At 39.8% G+C, this 21,745-nt stretch overlaps 1 protein-coding gene across 1 annotated transcript in view; it reads left to right on the top strand.

Moving 5' to 3' along the window:
• The first annotated feature begins 4,177 nt into the window (after positions 1 to 4,177).
• LOC121898091 (transcriptional enhancer factor TEF-3-like) overlaps positions 4,178 to 21,745 on the top strand; it is a 36,023-nt gene continuing 18,455 nt past the window's right edge. Inside the window, exons 1-2 of the mRNA XM_042413001.1 lie at positions 4,178 to 4,246; positions 9,551 to 9,906. Of these exons, the coding sequence (XP_042268935.1) occupies positions 9,900 to 9,906 (7 nt within the window). The 5' untranslated portion in view covers positions 4,178 to 4,246; positions 9,551 to 9,899. The remainder of the gene's footprint in view (positions 4,247 to 9,550; positions 9,907 to 21,745) is intronic.

Below are 21,745 nucleotides of genomic sequence, written 5' to 3'. Positions count from 1 at the left end.
TGATGACAATGATAATAATGATGATGATTATTATTAGTTGTCATATTTTTCGTATTGCTGATGTTGCTGTTAAATGTTTTTCTGGCCTGTTAGTCTTCAGGTCAGTTGTTGTGTTAATTATTATTGTGTTGAATGTAATCCCGTAAAAGCCATTTCCTCTGACTATGTGTGTCTTCCTTTACTAAAATACTCCACATTAGATTACATTTGTCCAAAGTGACCGACAATAAGTGCATTCACACCTTACAATAACGAAAGCTATATATCAGCAAACATTGGAAGCGTATCCCTCTTTTTTTTTTTTTTTTTTTTTGGAAATGAGCAGTGGTGTAAAGTTGTAACAGATACTGCAGTATGGTATGTATGTATAATTATGAGGTAATCGTACTTCACTTGAGTTTTTCCAGCTTATCGTACTTTATACTTCTACTCCACTACATTTCAGATATAAATATTACATCCGTACTTACTTGCTGATTAAGATTTTGCACACAAAAGTTATGATCAGCTTATAAAATGTGACGCACTGTTATACATTAAACTGTAAACAGTGTGTAAAGTAGTTCAAATTAGCTTCACATTGTCCAACAAAACACTGCTTAAACTGCAATATATCAGTAAAACACTCAATCAATCAATATAATATATAGTATAGTAAGACTGACTACTATGTAGATTTTGCCCACACTACTTCTGTACACTGACTTAAGTAAATATCTGGATTTGCAGCTAGTATTTGTTTTTACATTGTGTTGTTTTAATGCTACTTTTACTTTAGTTAAAGCCCTGGAAATGAGACATAAGTATTAGCACGGGGGTGTCTGGAGTCTGGGTCTATTAATATAGTTCATGCAGGTGTGTCGTTGAGCAAGATTAGAAAGTTAACAACCCCACAATCGTGAGAATCATTGTGTTACTGTACTTATATTATGTTTATGCTCCTCTGAATGTACAGTAATAAACAAAATGACTGTTTTTAGACTATGATTAAGTTTTGATAATTGATGACAGCTCTGATATGTTGGAGAAACACAGAAACACAAACTTAAGTAACTTACAGATAGGGCTGCAATGTCTGGTTAATTTTATTATGTATTAATCTGCTGATTATTTTCTTGAGTAATTGTTTAATCACTTAGTCTATGAATTGTCAAAAAATAGAGAGAAACGCCCATCACATGTTTCAGTTCAGTTTAGTATCATAGAAGACTAAATAAATCAGCAAATATATTTATATTTCTGCAATTCTTACAGTATATTTTCAACATGTGTCAACTTTATCCAATGTGCCTGTCCACAAAACATCAGGCTTAAACAAACAATTGACAGCATTTGCACAGTTCTACAGTAGCTTGTGTGTAATTGCATATGTATACTGCATATGTCTGTGTGTGATATACAGTATATTGTATTGCGCTGAATATTTTAATGCCGCAGGTCCCCTCTGTAGTCACTGCAGGGCTGAAAGGCAGTGTGTAAGTGAATATTTTCAGAAGGGTTCAGCTAACACACACGCACAGCTTTCTGAGCCGCGTGTGTGTGTTAGAGTTTGTGCGTGTGTGTTTATGTGTGTGTTATGGTGTTCCACAGGGCAGCTGAGACAAGTGTGTTTTCCAGTGGGGCAACAGGTGGAATGGGGCAGGGTGACAATGTGACAGGGGGGGTAAAAACACACCTGTCAAGGCCTCCTCTGAAGTCTCTGACAGTCAGAGGAGTTTGGGTTTTTTCCAGGCGCTTTTGTTTACTATTGTGCAGATAAATTGTATTGTAATATGAACTCTGAGGTTCTATTGTTTGCACTGCGATAGCATTTGTGTTTGTGCATCTGTGTGTTAGGATTGATGTGTGTGTGTGTCTGTGTGTGTGGGTGGGTGAATGAGTGTAAGAAGTAAGAAGGGAGGTAAAAAGTATGAAAGGTGTGTGAGCAAGCAGGGAAAAGTGTGTGTTTCAACCTTGCATGATAGTCAGAGCGAGTGTTTATGAGTTGCCCTGAGACAGGTCCTCTCCACAGCGGAGGAGTTGTTTTTTTGTTTTATTTTTTTGCTGTGCTCATCCCACATAGCGATCATTCCTCCTCCGCTCGCACGAGAGAAACGAATAATGCCTCAGATATGAGCCTTGTAGAACAAAGACTTTGTGCCCCCCCCCTACCCTCCTCCCCTTCTACCAACAGCGCTCTGCACCCACAGCTCTGAGCAGTGTGTGTGACTGTGTTGTCCATTGATTCCAGCCAGTCTGATGGATCTTTCTGTTTGGATTATCTGGGACTGATCTGATAGAGACCAGGCAAGTCTTGACCCTCTGTCCTCCTCAGGTTGTCATTATATCAGGATTTGGAGACATGGGATTTGTATAGTGGCATAAATATGGGTGACTCAAGGGAAGGAAAAGTCCAGAGTCTTGACTGCCCAACTTAACGTTCATGCAGTTACACACATTGGCACCTGGGAGCTGCTCGGTACGACCACACTCCAAGCTGCTGGCTGCTGAGCGGTCGCCTGAGAGTTTAAAGCCTTGCTAGAGCTTAACGCACTGAGTGAGAGTGTTATTAGTTCATTTTCACTAGCTGAATTTTCTAGCTTATCTGGAGAGTTGGGCTGAAAGCCTTCTCTAACTTTTAGGCAGCTGGTGCCTGTGTGTGTCACCTTCTCACAGATTACTGTCAGTGATAGAAATTGTAGCTTCTACAATGTGTAGAGGCTGCAATTTTATGTAATTCCGATCCCTAATTTTCTGAATTTCAAACCTGTTTTACTGACCTTTTTGGCCACTTGGAGGCAGCAGAAACAAGCTGTAAACACATTACTGACATATTAACACCTTTTATGTTAAAACGGTGAACGTGTAGTTGTCTGTTTACACATTCAGCAGATACAGAGCAACATTAGCATTCATTTGGAGTCGCTTCTCTGGTGACCTAATGAATTTAAGTCCAATATTTGCACTATTTAAACTTTGTCTGTCTGCTATTTGGTGCTGAGTAGGTGTGTACAGAGGTTTATCAGAGTTTTTTTTGCTGAAATCAGCTGCCTGTGTGGAAACAGTGCTGGCAAGAGTAAACCAAAACAGTGCGAGCTACAAAACCAAAACTATGAGCTGAAAGACACAAAAATGCTCCATTTGATCCATTGTTAATAAAAAATATATATACATTGATTTGGCAGCTTTAAGTTTAAAATATTATGGGGTTTTTTGTATTTTATTAATACTTACCAATTATAATGCTATAATTTAATTTTTCAAAATTTTCTTTAATGATTTTATTTCATGTGAAGTTTACAGCTGTTAATGTCATTTTTGATGAAGTCTGTTAAATCAAATGTAAAATATTCTACTTCAGTTCTTGTCAGAACTATTTCTTAAACAAATTTAAGCGGTCATTGCTCTGAATTTGTTTATGCTTAGCGTTTATCTAAAAAAGGAATATCAGTCAATATATTGCGATGAGATTACTACTTTTTAATCTTAAATATTGGTATCTGCCTCAAAAATCACATATCAGTCTTGTTGACATGAAACAATCAGTCAATTAATCAATTAATTGATTGGCAGAAAATGTATCTGCAGCTATTTTGATAATTGATTAATTGTTTGAGTCATTTTTCAAGCACAAATATTAATATATTCCAGTTCCAGTTTGCTGCTTTTCTTTAATGTATGTTTGAATATGTTTGGGTTAAAATGAGAAAATTTACTATGTTGCCTTGGACTCAAGGACATTTTATTTATCATTAATGAAATAATCATTAGTTGCAGTGTGCGTGTGTGTGTGTGTGTGTGTGTGTGTGTGTGTGTGTGTGTGTGTGTGTGTGTGTGTGTGGTTGTACAACCTGTATCATGCTTGTTTCATATCAGTGTGTGCATGCATGTAAAGGAGGTGTTTTGCTCTCTGCGTGTTCATATGAACACGTATCTATAACATCTAAGATGCAGAACCCAACATGTTGTGTATGCATGTGTGTGTATGTGTGTATACTGTACATGTGTGTTTGTGTGCTTATGTGTGTGTGTGTGTGTGTGTGTGTGTGTGTGTAGAGCTTGGAGGCTCCCGCTAGTGCAGCCCAGTGGGACTCGGTGCCAGAGAACATGTGCTCTCAGCAAAAACCCGACAAAACAAACCCGTTCGTCTCCCCCCGGCTCTCACTGTGACTTTCCATCGCGTAGCCTGATCCCATACTGTTGCCTTATTTTCAGACTGTGTTTCCTGCCTTTACATTCCCGGCCTGATTAGTGGAGATTGTGACCAGTTGAGTACACACACACGCTTACACATCCACATTCATCAAACACACACACACACATGCACACTCAGACATACATACACTTGATGAGAGGGAGCAGGTACAGTCGCTTTGTGGAGCTTTACATGAACACTAACTCACACAAATAATAGATTTTAGTCTCTTACGCTCTTGAATTTTCATTCTGCTATTGTTCACGGGAATATTGACCAGAAGTAAAGGACACTGACTTTTGCACTCCTTCCTATTGATTGCTATGGTATTGATTATGGTCAGCTTGGAATTTAGTCGTAGGACTCAATGACCTTCTTGGTAACAGTGTCAAAGAAATACCACAAAAATAATCATACACTCACGCACTCACAGAGTAATGAGTTGGCTCATGAGTATCTCATGTCGCTCTAGCTTGTCCCCTCGTGTATTAACGTTACATTCAAGTCAGAGCTAAGTGCAAAAAAAGATTTTTAACTTGTTGCGCCTCTGTTCTCATTTCATGTGCTTGCTCAATTTGTACAAAGTAAAAACTTTCACAAACCTTATTGGTATGAATTGATGTTTCTTTCCAATGTTTCATATTTTCCTACAAAGTATTGCGCTGATATTTTGCTTGTGTTTTACAAACAGGGCAAGAACATACTGTATGTCTGTACCTGGATTAAGAAATACAGTCGCAACTTGAGAAACAAGATGAAAATATTTTTTATTGTGTATTAAGCAACATTTTTTCCTCCAGATGGTGAGAAGAGTCTTTGAGTATCCTGGAAATACTTTAGTGTTGTTAAACGATCGCCTGGGTTTTCCGAAGCCCGTTTTAACTAGCTAACCTCCTACCTGGCAGGTACTTGTTCAGGGCAAAGGTGACCAGAGGCTCAGCTGCCTGTTGCTTCCTACAATGTTTGTCTCTTTTTTAGTGTGTGTTTGTGTGTGTGTGTGTGTGTGTGTCTGTCTGTGTGTGTTCATGTGTCTTTCAGCTTGGTCTTAGTTGCATATGAACCTGCAATGATTTTGTTTCTGTGATTTTGTTTAAACATCTGTGGCTCTTGTGTGATGTATGTGTTTTTATCCTCTTTGTTCAAGTGTGTTTTTTTTCCTCATAATTTGTTGCCATGAGTGTGTTTGTCTCAGTTGGTCTGTGTGTGTGTGTGTGTGTGTGTGTGTGTGTGTGTGTGTGTGTGTGTGTGTGTGTGTATGCAGTTGTGTTAAGGGGTGGGGGGCAGTTGGGGGTTACGTGGCCCCCTGACCGCAGCACCAGCTGGGGGATTATCCCGTTGAGCGGATCCAGGGAAGAGGGGCCTCACTGGGGGTGGATGAGGGACTGGGCTGGCTGGGTGAGGGAGGGAGTGAAGGGAGGTTGATGGGGGAGTGGGGGCTGTTTAAAGGCATGGCTTTAGGTTAATTAACCTCCTGGACACTTTGACGGAGGGACCGAACAGCACACTAATGGTTTATGGCCTCCACAAATCTCACAGTGACAGTGGCTCTGAGCTAGAGTTGCAGTTAGTTTAAAATCAGCTGTAGAAACAATGGAAATGCCGAATTTGAATTATGTTTTGTGATTTATTTCAGAAAATTTTATTTTTAAGTTTAGTGGAGCCTTTGGCTCACTGTTGAGTAATGATCAAGATTAAAGATTATTGTATTGTGCACAAGAAATAATTATATAAGATTTTTAACTATTTTGAGTTCTCTGTGTTTATTTAGATTAGCTCTGCTTATGTTCATTGTTTAAAGGTAACAATGTCAGCTTTGAAGAACTGAAGTTGCATAGCTCTTACTGCAGCATTAGTGTCTCCTGTTGAAAGGTATCACTACATATTGTAATATACTGTATATTGTTTATGCTCTATAATTATATAATAACATATTATGATTTAACTTGTTTGCTTAAGTGGTCTACTTTGTTTTTTTTTATACTTTGACTTTTTTAAATAGTAGATGTCTGGAGCGAAACTCCTCTAATATTCTTCTAAGATATACAGTAAAAATTAGTCATGTTTTTATCACTTTTTTGTGATCATATTCCATTTCTGCAACCTTCACAGCCTCTCAAGAGATAAGCTGCAGTTAGATGATTATGAACAATGTTACACTGACGTTGTTCAGATTTTCCTTTAGGATCACACAGAGTTTGATGGTTGTACTATTATTCACATATTGTGTTACTTGCAAACTCTTGAAATTGGAGTATTAATGTCACCTGTGTATTTGTGTTGCCTCGCTGTATTATTTAATTAGAAATATTCCCATAATATAGAATAGTTAGTCCCATAATCAACTTCTCTAGTTTAGGGCTGCAATTACCAACTGTTTTCATTACTGATTAATCTGTTAATCTGTTGATTATTTTTGTGATTAACTGATTCTTTGTTTAATCTATAAAATGTCAGAAAATAGTGAAAAATGCCCATTGTGAGTTTCCAGTGTCCAAGGTAATTAATTAACACTTCAGTATTCAATTCACAGTAATGTAAAACAGAAAAAAGCAGCAAATTCTTGACATTTTTGCTCAATAAATGATGATTCGTTGGCTATGTAAAATGTTATTGAATAACTGATTAATTTTTAATATTAATGGTTTTGATACTAAATTAATTTACTCTTAGTAAAAACCATATATTGTCCAGTGATTGTTGTCCACTTAAACAATGTTAGATTTTAAACAAGAATCGATTCAAGTACATGTAGCACCTGGTAGTACAAGTTTTCAGAGTTTCAAGTTTGCTTTAAATTTCTCTTTATAATATGAATTATGTATCAGCAGGAAATATCAGGTAGTGGCAGCTTCAGTTCAAAAATGCTGATATTGATCTCAGCCTTCAAAAACCCATCAATCATACCTATCATCTTTGTCTCTTGAGAGGCTGTGTGGTATATCTGTGTTTGTCCAGTCTTCTCTCTCTGTACTGATTCAAGTGTTTCTATGTAATGTGTTGGTGTTTTGTTTGTGTGGGCATGAGTTTATTTTATCTGGGATGGGACATGGGATTTGTGCCTGTGCCTCTATGTGCACATCTGTTTATGCACGTGTGTGTGTGTGAGAGAGAGAGAGAGAGAGAGAGAGAGAGAGAGAGAGAGAGAGAGAGAGGAGAGAGATGGGGAGAATGGCCGGCCAGCCGGACGCTTCACAGGAAGCGTTGTGGAACATCAGGGGGCTCAGAGGAAGAGCGAGGGGGGAACCGGACTTGCTGGAGATTCTTACTCACTCCTTACAACACACTGACTCATTCAACAGATCACACCAACCCCTTCCCAACCTCACAGAACCTAAACCCTTGAACTGCCTCCACACGCAACACACACACACACACACACACACTCACTCATGTTTAGGATTATAACTGACGTAATGGTCACTGCTTTTCTTTTTGTTGCCCTAAATGGACATGGAGGTCTTGTAGTTTCATGGTGGCCGGAAAACAATCAATGACAAACACAAAGTTCTAGTTCGTACTGACTCATGAGTTTGTGAGTTCTTTCTTCAGCATGTCCTTACTGCCCGTACCCATTTCCATTTTTCATGTCCGCCGAGGGGAAGAGGTGGAGCCGACGTCTGTCTCATTCTCTACACCCAAATGTATAAGTGCTGTGTGCACATCCTAAACAAATTCTTGTATAGAGAAAACAGGATGCGACAATAGCACTGTCACCCAAGCCTGCAGATCTCACTGCTGTCATTAAGAGGCAATGGAATGTCAAGTTAATCCATTTAATTAGTTAGCTAGTTATTGCAATAGCAGGCTAATACCCCCCCTCCCCCCCACCCACAAAACAAAGAACAAACACATTGATTAGAATTCCAGCTTGGTATCTATAAGTTTAATAATGCAGTCAGCTACAGGTCTGATGAAGAAATGGGTGACCTAAAAAGCCCCCTGGCCTTAATATCCTGGTATGATCCTCCTTGGCGTGTGTGTCTAAGTGTGTCTGTGGACAGTGATCCCACTTTAATGTGTCTCCTCATTTGTTGACTTTAGGCCCGTCCCGCACCCCCCTCCCCTCCTCCATCTCTTCTTCCCTCTGCTGTCTCTACACTAGGTGCCACTTTGTTATTTGTTTTCATGGCAGCACTAACATAATTAATCTGGAAGGTTTTTTTCCAAGTCGGGATTAGCAGCTGTGGGGTTGATGTGATCATGTAGTCCACCTTGCACTGCCTTAACATAGCAACTTATCAATGGTGATAGGTTTCAGTTTTGAGGTTGAAACCTTGTAAGCCTGGATTTGATTGCTTTCATGTTCATCTGAAGGATTACACGGTCTGTGAATGTTTATGTTCTATGAAACCCTTTCAAATACCACTGTGAATGTGAATACTGCGCAGACTGAAAGGCTGGCAAGCTGCTTCTATTCATTGACAAATCATTGACATTTTGTGATTATATCTTATGGTTTTGTGATGTTTTCGTGTAAAATATCCACAAAGTGCTGAAATGATAAGTCGATTGGTCTATAAGTCAATTGAGAGAAAATTAATCAGCACCAACTTGAATAATAGATTAATTACTAGCAGTTCTGTGAAGCTTCACTTAGGCACATCGGTGCTTTGAGCTAAAGGCTAACATCAGCATGCTAACATGCTTACAATGTTAATATGCTGATATTTAGCAGGCAATATTTGCCATCTTTTTATAGTGTGTTAGCAACTCTAACCCTTTCTGATTAACACTAAACACAAAGTACATCTGAGGTTGATGGGAATGTCATTAGTTTTTCACATATTTGGTCATAACCAAAGTATTGAACAAATTAAAACTTTGACCAGTTTATGATTCTAGATGGAACGTCAGGTGAATCAAATCATGTCACCAAAGTTATTCACCCTGTGGTGAACATGAATGTATCAGTTTTCATAGCTGTTTATCCAATAGTTGTTGAGACATTTCACAAAAAACCAAAAACCTCATCCTCATGGCGGTGCTAGATTGGACTGTCGTTCGCACAAAATGTGGCATTTTATAAACTAATGATTTATTGATTAACCAAACAAATTAACAGATTAATCATTAATGAAAATAGTTGTTGTTGCAGCCCTATTCATGATTCATGGGTTTTTTGGGTTAAATGCTGTAGTTTTAATAAGGTTGAAAGCACATAGCAATTTTGTCAATATGCATTTGATTTTTTCTACTCAATTTCTATTCAAACACAACATTGAAATGTTTTATTATTGTTTCCATCACAATACTTGGGTGTGCAATAAACTAAATCTTAGAGAGAGGGACCTGTGAAGATCTTGCAAAACTTTCCCTCGATAAATTATAATTTTAAAAACTTCCTCCTGACTTTTATGTCTTTTCTTGCTTTTCTAGGGCTGCCCTGCCACATCCAGACCCATCATCATCACACCTGTGGATTTCATACAGGCAGGTCCACCCCTTCAGCCTCATTCCTCTCCTTCCACGCTCATCTCCCCCAACCCCTGACCCTCCACCCCCGGCTCTGTGGTCCCCTTTCCGTCTTCCCACCACGTCTGCAGAGTGGGTGCCAGCTCCCTCCCCCAGGGGTGGGAGTGATGAGCTGGGGGACGGACTCGACAAACCCCTGGAGAATGATGCGGAGGGCGTGTGGAGCCCCGACATTGAGCAGAGCTTCCAGGAGGCCCTGGCCATCTACCCACCCTGTGGCCGCAGGAAAATCATCCTCTCTGACGAGGGCAAGATGTACGGTACGCCCCCCTCTATCATCATACTATCTGTGTATCTCTTTCTACTTCTTCTTTTACTATTGGTTTGGCCATTTTGGCCTTTATGTGATTGAACACACACAGTACTGCCATAACACAAATAAGATTGATTAGAATCCAATTCATTATTTTATTCAGTGGCAAATAAAATAAATGGTAGACCCATAGTGCCATCATTTGGCCACAAGATTATGTTGAAGAAGCTTTTTAAAGAGATAATGGAAACAATAACCTTTATAGCATTTCCTGCTATTTCTTAATGTGGTTTTGCACAAACCTCACTTAAAGACCCCTCCAGACATGTGTAAAGATATATAAAAGACTCTGCTTTGAATAATAATTTGTGTCTAATATGGTTGTTCTACAAAAAAGATCAAGTACCTTGAAAATCCAGAATCTATAAATATGCAAATATTCAGCAGATGAATGTGAAAACAGCCTTCTAGTGTCAAACTCTGTACACACATCGTGTTGCACAGTGAAGCTCAAACATCCAACTGTAGGAACAATAAGACAAACAAATTATGGAGTGGAGGGGAAGTTTTTACTTATACTGGATGTTAGTGAGTAGTTAATGACTAAAGGTTCATGTGGGTTGAAATAATTATGTGAGATGAACCTATGCATAAATGAAGTTGCATGCTGTCGATGCACATGGAACCCTCCTCGTCCATAATTTTACGAGCCCTCAGTTCAACCCCACATCTGCAGAGTGGTGGACTCAAAAAAACAACTCAAAAACAAACACAAAATATTCACTTCTGCTGACTTCCCACTGAATACTCCGCTTCATATGGTCAGACAATTTGTTTCACATACTCTCTCCCACACACACACACGTGCACACAGACACACACACACCCATTCACCACCACTCCTCGTGTTCGTGTTTCACATCACTCCTGTTTCCTGCACAGCTGTCAGTTCCACTTGGTCCCATAACGTACAGTATGATGGCATGATGTATCAGAAACAGGCACACAGACTGTTCACTATTACACGCAAACACACACAATACTTATTATGCACTTCAATTTGTACATCGAAAACTATGCTGTTTATTTAAGGTTCAGAACACCTCCAAACACATTTTGTCACCAAAAAAAACAAAGCTGCATTTCTATACAACCCTTCAAGATCTAAAACAATGACAAAACAAATGAAAAATAAAGCATCGAAGTATAATTTTTCACCCTGATCAACATACAGTCAGCATTTTGGCTAGACATTTATCCTATTGTATTTCTGGCAGTGATGGTGGAGGGCACTTAACAGTACTCCTGTTACCAAAATTAGCCCCAAATCGCTCACCCCAAACAGGTTTAGAGGAGCGGGGATAAATCTCACTTCCTTCCCAGACCACACAGTTTGTAATTAGATTTCATGGCCGCTAACTTTGTGTGTTGTTGCTTCTAATAATCACATTGTTTGACTACAGATCCTTTATCGTGCCCTCTTGAGATGTTTATTACCTTTCATTCAATCCTAAAATAGTGATTTGAGGTAAAGGAGCACCAACATATCAACATATCGACGTTGTAGGTCTTTCCTCAGTTAATCTTTCGGTAATGTCATTGCCAAACAGGTGTTGGGAAGGTAAGGTGACATTCCTCCATGACATCTTGCTGAAAGATGTTTCGTAACAGATGGCTTGGCCATAGTGTGTCCTCCTGCCTGACTGTTTGATAGTGGATCTGGTTGGTGGAAAACAGGGTGGACAGAGGTAGTGGCGCTATGAGACAAGCTCTGTCATCGCCTTGTTTTGTCACTGTGCCAGACAGCTCCTTTAACTGTTAGCCTAGCCTAGCGTAGCTTAGCCACCTATTGAGGTCATGGCCATCCTATGATCAACACTTAAACCCTTATAAAGCCTGAAATAATAGTTGCAAGGGGGGGAGAGGAGAGAGGGGTGGTTCATTCTGTGTTAAGGGGTCGGGGCGCAAGATGGACAAAGGTGGTGGGGCTTTTTTGGCAAGGCAGGCACTGAGGTGCCTCTTCCTCCCTGCGGGGGTCAGGGGCAGGTGATGCGCGCCAGGGAGCGCGTTGGCCCGCCAGGAATGGCATGTGCGCTTGGGAGCCCGGGGGTTCAAGGCAGCTCGGCTGTAACCCTAAACCAGAATAGACGTTTACCCTTTGAGCGCCTGGAGGGGAGGAGGGGGGTGGTGGACAAATAAACACCAAGGTGGGCAGTGGTGTCTTGCATGGCCTCGGGCCCCAGCAGAACTCTCTCACACCTGTCCCCACTGCATGTATATATGAGCGTGGGTGTGTGCATGTGTGTGTGCATGCGTGTGTGTTTGTGTGTGTGTGTGTGTGTGTGTGTGTGTGAGCGAGAAAGGTAGAGACCGTCTTTGTGCTTACCTCTTCTGCTGTTTCTGTGATTTACCTCTTTCATATTTCTCAGTCTCAGAATCATTCTCCTTCTTTGTTCTTCATGAACAACCTCCTCTCCCCCCTGACAGTCTGTCAGTAGGTCTGTCTGCCTTTAAATTCACCTCCAGCTGCTCTCTGAATTCAACCTGACAGCCATGCGGCAATCTCAGATTTATGACTTGAGAAAAAGGCAAGACTGAGCCAGTGCATGGCTCGCTTTGCCCTCATTGCCCCCAAACAGCCCTTCCTTTACAGCTCTTGCAGCTCCACGGTTCTCTTCTTTTATCGCCATCCCTGAGGTCACCAGTGGCCAACAACTCAAGTCATTCAAGCAACCACAATCAATGCAAAGCCACTTTGAAGGTCTTTAGTGTTGTTAATGTTGTTAAAGCCCTGATGGGAGGTCTTAAATCAGATAGCCAAATCAAATATCAGCTGAGAATATTTTTAAAGGCATACATGAAATGGTGAAGTGATGGCTTGATAGTTTTAGAAATGTTATTTAGTCTCCTTGCATGAGCTAAATATGGACACGTAGACAAAACAAACACCTAGCAAAATAACTATGTGTCTGCTGGCCAAGAGCAACATACTCTGAATTTTAGGTTGAATTCCCCTCTGAGGAATGAATGCCATTCTTCACTAAACAATATGATATTGAGTCTCTGAGCAGTGAAACAGGAGGAATGTGTGCTTCTATCCATTGTAAATTCCTAAATTGAATGGAATGTTTTTACCCCATATTCCACATACATTCACCACATTTTTTTCCCATAATGCTGTGCATAGTGCCGGCTCTCGCGCCCATTACTCAACAGACCTATTAGCTCGCTTATTAGGGACGGTGTCACGGATATTGTGGCAGTTATGTGCTCCAGTGGTAATTCGACATGCATCTGCCAAGGAAAACATTTCCTGCCTTGTGTGGCTCTCAGCGAGAGACGTGCCCTGTGGTCTGACCGTCGGCCTCATGCTGCAATAATGGAAAAACAGTCCCAAACTTGTAGTGCGGTGGAAACCGATGTGCTGACAGCTCTCACTAGAAGAATGTGGCACTGGAAATACGATTATCTTCCCTATTTATTTGTTTCCGTATAACTGTACTATTAATTTATGTGCCACAATTGCAGTTGTTTTATTTTATGATGTCTTTTTACTATTTTTTTTTTTATTTAGCAGCTGCATTTTTTATTTAGCTATTGTTTTATGCAGCTGTTTTGTTTTGTCACACTTAACTTCCTAATATCTGTGGGAGCATCACTTTTCTCACATTTTAATATGTCTTTCTTCCTGTGAAAAAAAAGAGAGATTTCTTGTGTTAGTGTAGTGGATAAAGTCAACAAAGCTTCCCTCAGTAGTGGCATGTTTTTCTGTCAGTTCAGAACAAAGCATACCCACACACTGAATCATGCTCCCACTAAGCTTTGCTTGTGCAACATGTCAACCCATTTTCGTTTTTTGTCAGGCGATGCAAATGTTTTTAAGCCTCTCATTTAGAATGTGATGTAAAGGTCAGCGGAAAGCAATAGCGAGTCCTCACCCGGGTACAAACTTTGTCAGTAAAGTGAGAGATTCACCAGCGACCTTGACCTGTTGACTTTTGAAGAAGCCTCTGGGGCCTGTGCTTTCAAATGGTCTCTCTCCAGAACCATTCCTTAGCTAGGGATGGATGATATGGCTGAAATTAATATCATGATATTAATCAGAATATTTTCCAATATGAATAAATATGTATTACAATATTACAAATGAATGCACAATCACATATACATATGTATATCATTATACACATATAATGATCAAATTGATGTGCAGTTCAATGAACTGTGCTCCACTGTTATGCATTATGTTAGAAAAAATGTGTAAAACAAAACAGAATCCTGAATTATATAATGTACTTTATGATATAATCATATTGTATCATGTTGTCACAATATGATTCACTTGCCTATCTTGAATTACCACCAGCCCTGTGTTAAGCTGATGAGAAATAATTAATCTTGTTCACTTATTCTTTGATCTGATTGTTTTGTCAGCTTCATACTGTTTTATTTAGCAAATCTCTTGGCTTCTCTTCTTAAATGAAATAGTTTTGCAGAAAAAAATGTGAAGTATAGAAACATGGCATCTGTACCAAAACTCAGTTATCAAATCTGCACAAGTATCAAAAAATTGTATTGTTTGTATTGAAAGATGCACTTTAAGATCTCTTTTCTCCAAAACCACCAGGTCATCAGGGTGATTTTTATGGGGGAAGAAAATGCTGTGTCCAATAGATAAACATGCAAGTGCAAACTTAAGGAAAAGTACTCTTGTTTAGTTAACATAACATGCGCTTTCTAGTATATTTTTCTTTTATTAGCTCAAGTGATTTGTGTATCACTGGTGGGGGACACTTGAGCATCTGTGATGGGCTCCTTTTGGGGGAGTGTTCCTGGATGAAGGGGGATCACATTAGCAGGAGAATGAACCTGACCCCACTGCCCTTTAGCCCTGACACTGACCTTCAGGCTGTCCTGGGATTTGATGCTCTCTTGAGGGTTTTCGAGGAAACCCCCTGCTGATGATGAACATCAACATCATCCATCTCCAGCACTCTCCTTCTGTATGTCTTTCTCACTCTCTCTTCTCTGTATCACACAGCGTAACCAATAGGACATGTTGAGCAGTGACAACCATGTAACAGAGCTATGTAACAGAGCTGTCACTGTCACTTTATCTAGACATATCAGATCAGCAAGATGGAAGGTAGAAGTATCCAAACAGGCCAGACATCTGTTGATCTGTCTATGGGATTAACATACGTCGAGGTTCGCATAAACTATCTCAGCATAAATCTCTGTAATTGCTAAGATGCTCATGGAAGGTTGTGTTAATATAACATGACATCTGTTAAATTTACTCCTCTGGTAGAAATACAATACTTTGTCGGAAATCAAAAGCAAACTTTACATTTGGCTTGGACAGCAGAGCAACTTACTATCGTGCTTATGAGCACAGGACTGTCGGTATGAAAGTCACTCAGAGAGGAAGCTATGGTTTTTGTGTTTACAAATGACACGTGTGAGAGATAATCAGAGATGAGCTCATAGAAATTGAGTGAATGAATGAACAGGAAGAGGGGAGATAACGCTTTATTTTACAGATTCCTTATTAGCTATAATTTCTGAGCAATTTCCTGAATGGTTCCTGGAAACAAATATGTAATATTTCACAAAGAGACAAAGTTCTGAGTCTTTTACTTTAGTTGTGTTGAGTTTGAAAGAAGTTGTTGATTTCCAGAGGAATTTCTGTGAAAGAACCACTCAATTTAAATCCAAATAAAAATTTCTATATCATAAACTTTTTTTTATTTTAAACATATCAGATATGCTTAGCGCCTATTTTGATTGTTGCGTCACTGCCACTGTACTCATCTCATTGTTGTTAATGTAGACTTGATAGAGGTCTTTTCAGAGCTCAGTAGGCTGCATCCAGGCTCTATTGCAGGGGAAATGACACCCAGCCAAGACATTCCTGCAGCCTAAATGTGACCTTTGTTTTCCTGAGCAGACACAGTGGGGCATATGTGCTGTGGAGGGAAAACGTATGGCTGGCAGATGTGTCCTCAGAGAAGGTGGCAGTTTGGAGACACTTAGGCATACAGGCACAAATGTACATTCACACACGGACCAAAATTTGATTATAATTACTGTAAGGCTTATTTATGACTCAGACATTTAAGCAGGTAAGACGGACATACAAGAAACAGTGTTGTTCAGGAGAGATCATCAGCCATATCATTACAAATTTTGATTCTGATGATTGTAGACTATACTGCCCTATAAAGCCAAGTAACTGCAATTTTGGTCAAAATTGAGTTAGGGCTGAAATTGAACTTTTAAATGTCTGTTTTATCTTGTGACAAATTGTCCAAGTTCAGTTTCGCTCTAGCTTAGAGGAAAAACAATGTAAAAATTGCAGTAACTACAAAATCCAACCAAAAACTAAGGCAAACCACAGTAAGTATAGTTACAGCGCTCTGCTTTGGGATCTTGGAGCTTCAGCTGCAGTTACTGCAGTCTGTGACAGCTGTCCAAATTGTTGTGAATGAAGCTTCAGTATTTGTGAATCCCATATTCTAGCCAATTTCAGGACACTCCAAAGAAGGGAATCTCCGTGTTCTCCACTGGGAACTCTTACTTACTTCATCTGTGTATATTAAGCTAACCTGATTGTAGCGGATAGTAATAATAGTTTGGATATCAATGTGCCTAGTGCTAGCTAGCTAGACAGCACAAGAGAGTACACTGACATCAGTTTATAGACTGACAGCCTCTTCCACCTTCTCTCTCTCTCGTATATTTTATGGGTTACAGGGAGCAGATAGTAAAACCATAATCAGGTGTTACATTGCACACTATATAGCTAAATCATAATTTATATAACTTTTTCAAGTTTATTAAGATAGATTTGATTGATATAACTTATTTCTACTAAGACAAGAACTTGATTATATTCTATAAGAGCATAGATCTAATTCTAAAAGTAGGTTTACATTAATTTTACAATTAAAATAAATACGTCAAGAGGTTAAACCTCGCAAAATAATACTTGAGGATTGCTTGAATTTTTTTTAAGATTGCTCATCTATTTCAACTTTTTAAACATGTAAACAATAAAACAATTAAATGCAAATATAATGTAATGAGAAATCAAATTAGATTTAGATTCAGAAGACACTAAGATTGTAGTTACTGCACTTTTCCTTTGCACTGCCTGTATATCTGTTTAAGGTAATACAATGGCAGAGTGCAGTATCTACATTTTTGGGGTCATAGGTCAAATAATTTGCCGCTTTACTACTTATAACACATTTGGCTGGACAGTCTTTGAAGTCATTTTCCTCAGTTTCATTGTTAGCGTAGTTACTGTGGTTTGCCTTTGTAGGGCAGTATAGCATAGATTAAGGCCTGATTTTAAAATGTGTAATGGGGTGCTAAAGTAATTATTCCTTGTGATATCGATGTTCACAGGATGAGTCTCTGTACACAGGGGTGTTGTTGCACACACACACACAAACAGGACATGGACCCACGGGGTGATGTTGGAGCAGCAGATGCAAGACCCAGTGCGGACCAGTCAGTGTATAGGAATGTCAGGAATGCAGTGAGGTGAGAGAGAGACATTGGGAAGAAGAGAAACAGAGAGAGAGGGAGTGATCAGACCAGGCCAGTGATGACCGCAGCCCCACTGGAGAAGGGCAGATTTACAACTAGTCAGGCCCAGGGGTTGACTTTGGAAGGTACACTGTGGGCTGCCTTCACTAACCCCATCCACCTCTCCTTGACCTCTACCAACAGGCCTGAGGAGGAAGAGATGAAAGCCAGAAGGCAAACGGGTGAAACAGTGTTCTGTAGGCCTTTTAGTGTAATTTCCACTCAAGAAAAGAGAAAAAATAATGACTAATTTGAATGAAGAAATAGCATATTCTTTCTCATGGAAGTGAAAAGTTGAATTCATAAGCAACAACATGAAGTCATCCTCAATTTATTACCCTCAAGGGTTTCGCTATCACAGTCTCATGGATGAAACATGCATTTACATCTGCATGCGAGGATGGTGTTTGGACATGTTAGCCTGGATGTTTTTTAAATACTCAAGTGGTGTGACTCTAGGTATGGCGATGTTGGTCAGTTGGTCCACCACACACCAGACTGAAATATCTCAGGTCTGCAGGTCACCTGGGGTCTTCTAACTCCGGCTCTATGCCAAACTTGGCAGTTTCTTCACTTATGTTAGGTTTGTGTGCTCATCGAGGGGTAATATCAAGTGCCATTCTATCCCATGCAGTATGGAAACAATTATACTTGAGAATAGGACACTGGAGACTTAACTGGCTACTACTTGCAACAGAAATATTTCTCAAAACTCAAAAATTATTTATGTTTCTTAAAGTTTCACAACCCAGCAACATCCCCTGACCTCTGGAACACCCTGACTTTGCTGTTGCTATGGTCAGTCACTTTTCATGCCCTTAAGAAATTTTTCCAGAGTCAGATTTCCCCCCAGACAAGTCTGTGACTGCAGGCAGTGTGATAAACAACATCAAACTGTGGACCAGTGGCTGATGGTATAATGTTCCTACTGACTTTCCTGCAGCCTTGGCTGGTACAAGTTCTCTGTCTGTGCTACTCCCATTGGATATCATGATCTCATCGCTGTGTGACTGAGTCCCCTCTCTGATCTCATGGGTGTGTTGGAGGGTATTTTTAATGGGCCCTTCCCCAAGCACTCACAGTAGGAGTGGCAGGGCATCTGATACTAGAACATGAAGCGAGGCCTCTTTGACAGCCCAATAATGAAGCTGTTCAATGCTTGCAATACATACCTGGCTAATTTTGAATGGGGATACGATCATATTAATAAACATTTTTGTCCTTTGCTGTGTTGGAGTTAGAATACCTTTTTAAGTCATTACCGCTGAGATGAAAAACCTTGACATCTGAATGTTGAAAACATCCCACAAGACATGTATATTAGCATTTTCAAAGAAGAACTGTGTAACTCTAATTTAAGTGCTTTTCATGCTCATACTTGAGTTGACAGGTTGATCAAGTTTGACAATAACTTGAGTCCAGGAAAGGCTTGCAAATCCTTAACAGAGTTTCAAAAGTGTCTGGCTACCAAAGTGAAAAGAGGGGCTGTTTTTCTGAATTTCTGAAAGGTTTTATTCAGCTGTGGAGACATGCTCATGCATCTGTGTCTGCCACTTTGAAAATCCCTATTGGACGTACTATGTACATCTTACTGTACACTCAGTGAAGTTTCCACAAGATAAATTGCCGGGAACTGGAGGAACTTGCGGCTGTAATGTGAGGAACTCGAGACAGGCAACTTAATGTTCATTTGAGGTCAAGTACTGTGAGGACTTTGACAAAGCTCTCTGTTCATCTTTTCAAGAGTTTGATTCTGTGGAAATGTGGAACACTTTCTTAATCCCTGGGGAATTAAAGAAATATACATTTAGGGACTCAAACAATCGGCTGGCGAGTGCACCTCCCGATAAACACTAAACGGTTGAGGAGTTACAGCCCTGAAAAGAAAATAAGATTGAGACGGAATGAATGCCTCGACTGGGGCTGAAGTGTGTGTGTGTGTGTGTGTGTCAGTTTATGTCTATCTATTTGTGCAACTGTGTGTATAAACTGGAGTAGACGACATTTGAGAGAGGGGTTTAGTTCACAAAAGCCTCACACAAAGGCAGTTGTACAGCTGGGTTGAGTGTGTATGTGTGTGTGTGTGTGTGTGTGTGTGTGTGTGTTTTTTCAGAGGCCTGGAACTTTACAAGGACTAATATAGACCATTTTTTCTTCCTTTGCTCTCCAAACCAGCACTGATTCATTCACTGACTCACTGATAATATCACCTTGTTGTACAATGTGAACATTTTTAGTGCTTGCATGCCACTTTTTGAACAACTATGTTGCTATTGAAAGTTGGCCGATAACACCAAGCCTCCTATGCCCATTTCTTACATATAGTATCTATCTAATGTTAAGTTAAAGTTATTTGGCGTTAACTGGAGTAAAGGATAATTACAGTGTTTTCATACACCTCGAAATGTAACGGTTGAGATAATCTGGCTAAGCTGTTGCTTGTTTACAACCAGTCTGTTCGTCTGAGTGCTTGTATCACCGTCTAACTAAGTTTAACAACTTTGCAAGGCTTTTAGAGCACAGCATGACTAAAATTTGATCATATGCATGACGCAAACTATGAAACCGAGCGGATTTAATATTTAAAGTGTCCATCCAAAATACAACTTACAGTATAAACAAAATATGAAGCATAGCTAATGTGTGATACATTTTTTATGATGATTAAAAATCACTCCAACCAGCGTCATCTGACACATTTATTTTAGCAAATCCTTTTTGAGTTTTCTTTATAGCTTTAAATAGATTGCATGCAACACTTTAGGGAGGCAAATGTCTGGCTGAAAGGTTGCCAGTTTTTATACTTAGCAACAACGCACAAATGCTTTTGAAAACCCTGATAAGTGGAAACTCAAGTCTGAGCAAACTGCAAGGCATGGCACCTTCATCCCGGGGAGGCTGTTTCACATGAGCACCAGGGGGGAAACAGTGTTTTGCATTCCGCGCAAAATCTGATCACTTTTATAGGCTGCTGAAATTTCTGATGAGGGTTCAGCCAGGCTTCAGGTTTCCATTTTTCACCATTCGGGGTCACCCGATTGGCCGGTTTATGGAGCGTTGTGAGGTCTGACCCAAGCATCACTATGTGAGGAAAATCTGACGAGTTTGTACCAGGTTGTGTGTCGTGACTGATCTGTGTGTTAATTCACATGGAGATGTGGTGCCAAGGGAAAAATGACCGTGTTTAAGAGGTGGTGCAAAGTCTAGGAAACTCTTGTATGTCTGTGTGTGTGTGTGTGTGTGTGTGTGTGTGTGTGTGTGTGTGTGTGTGTTTGTGTATACGTGGGGGCCTGTGTGGGAGCATGAGACAGTGAGAGAGTTGTGTGATTCTCTCGGTAACTGATCTTATGTATGTGTTTGTCTGTGTCCTCCCTTTTTTTAGTACCTGTTTGTAAATGTGTTAATCTCTGATATAGGGCCGCAGTCAACCATTATCTTTGATGAAATAATCAAACATATTGATGAAAAGTCTGTTGATTATTTACCAAATTAAGTGATTAATTAGTCAAACAAAACCAAGAGTCTACAGCCATACTAGCAGTTTAATGTTTACCATGTTCACCATTTTAGTTTATCAAGTTAGTGTGTCAACATTTGCCAATTAGCACAAAACACAAAGTACAGCTGAGGCTGATGGAAATGTCATTAGTTTTGCAGGTATTTGAATCAAAGTATTGGACAAATTGAAAATTGGACCTGATGGTGGTGCTGGATCATAGTTATTGCATTTCAACCTCTGGGAACCTTTAATGTCTGTCCCATATTTAATAGAAATCCATCAAATAGTTTCGGATATTTCAATAACAATTAAAAACGTCAACCTGCTGGTGGCGTTGGAGGAAGAGCCAGGGAATAAACAAAGTCATTAGGATACATCATCTTGGAACCATGAATATCTGTACAAACATTTGTGCCAATCCATCAAATAGCTGTTGAGAAATTTCACTGAATACGTGACGACCTTGACCTAACTAGTGGCACTAGACAAGTCAGAGGATCACCAAAGTCATTAGGAATCATTCTCTGAGTCCGGGGACAGAGAATGTCTGTGCAAAATTTCTTGGCAATCCATCCAATAGTTTTTGAGTTATTTCTGTCTGGACCAAAGTGGTGGACAGACAGACAGACAGACAGACATTGCCATCCCTTGAGCCATGCCACTAGCATGGACAAAAATAGTGAAAAAATGCCCATCACCGGTTCCAAGAGCCTAAGGTGACATCTTCAAATGCTTTTTTTGTCCAATCAAC

The sequence above is a fragment of the Thunnus maccoyii genome, chromosome 5 (genome assembly GCF_910596095.1).
Source record: "Thunnus maccoyii chromosome 5, fThuMac1.1, whole genome shotgun sequence".
NCBI lineage: Eukaryota > Metazoa > Chordata > Actinopteri > Scombriformes > Scombridae > Thunnus > Thunnus maccoyii.
This window is presented reverse-complemented; position numbering and strand designations above follow the sequence as displayed.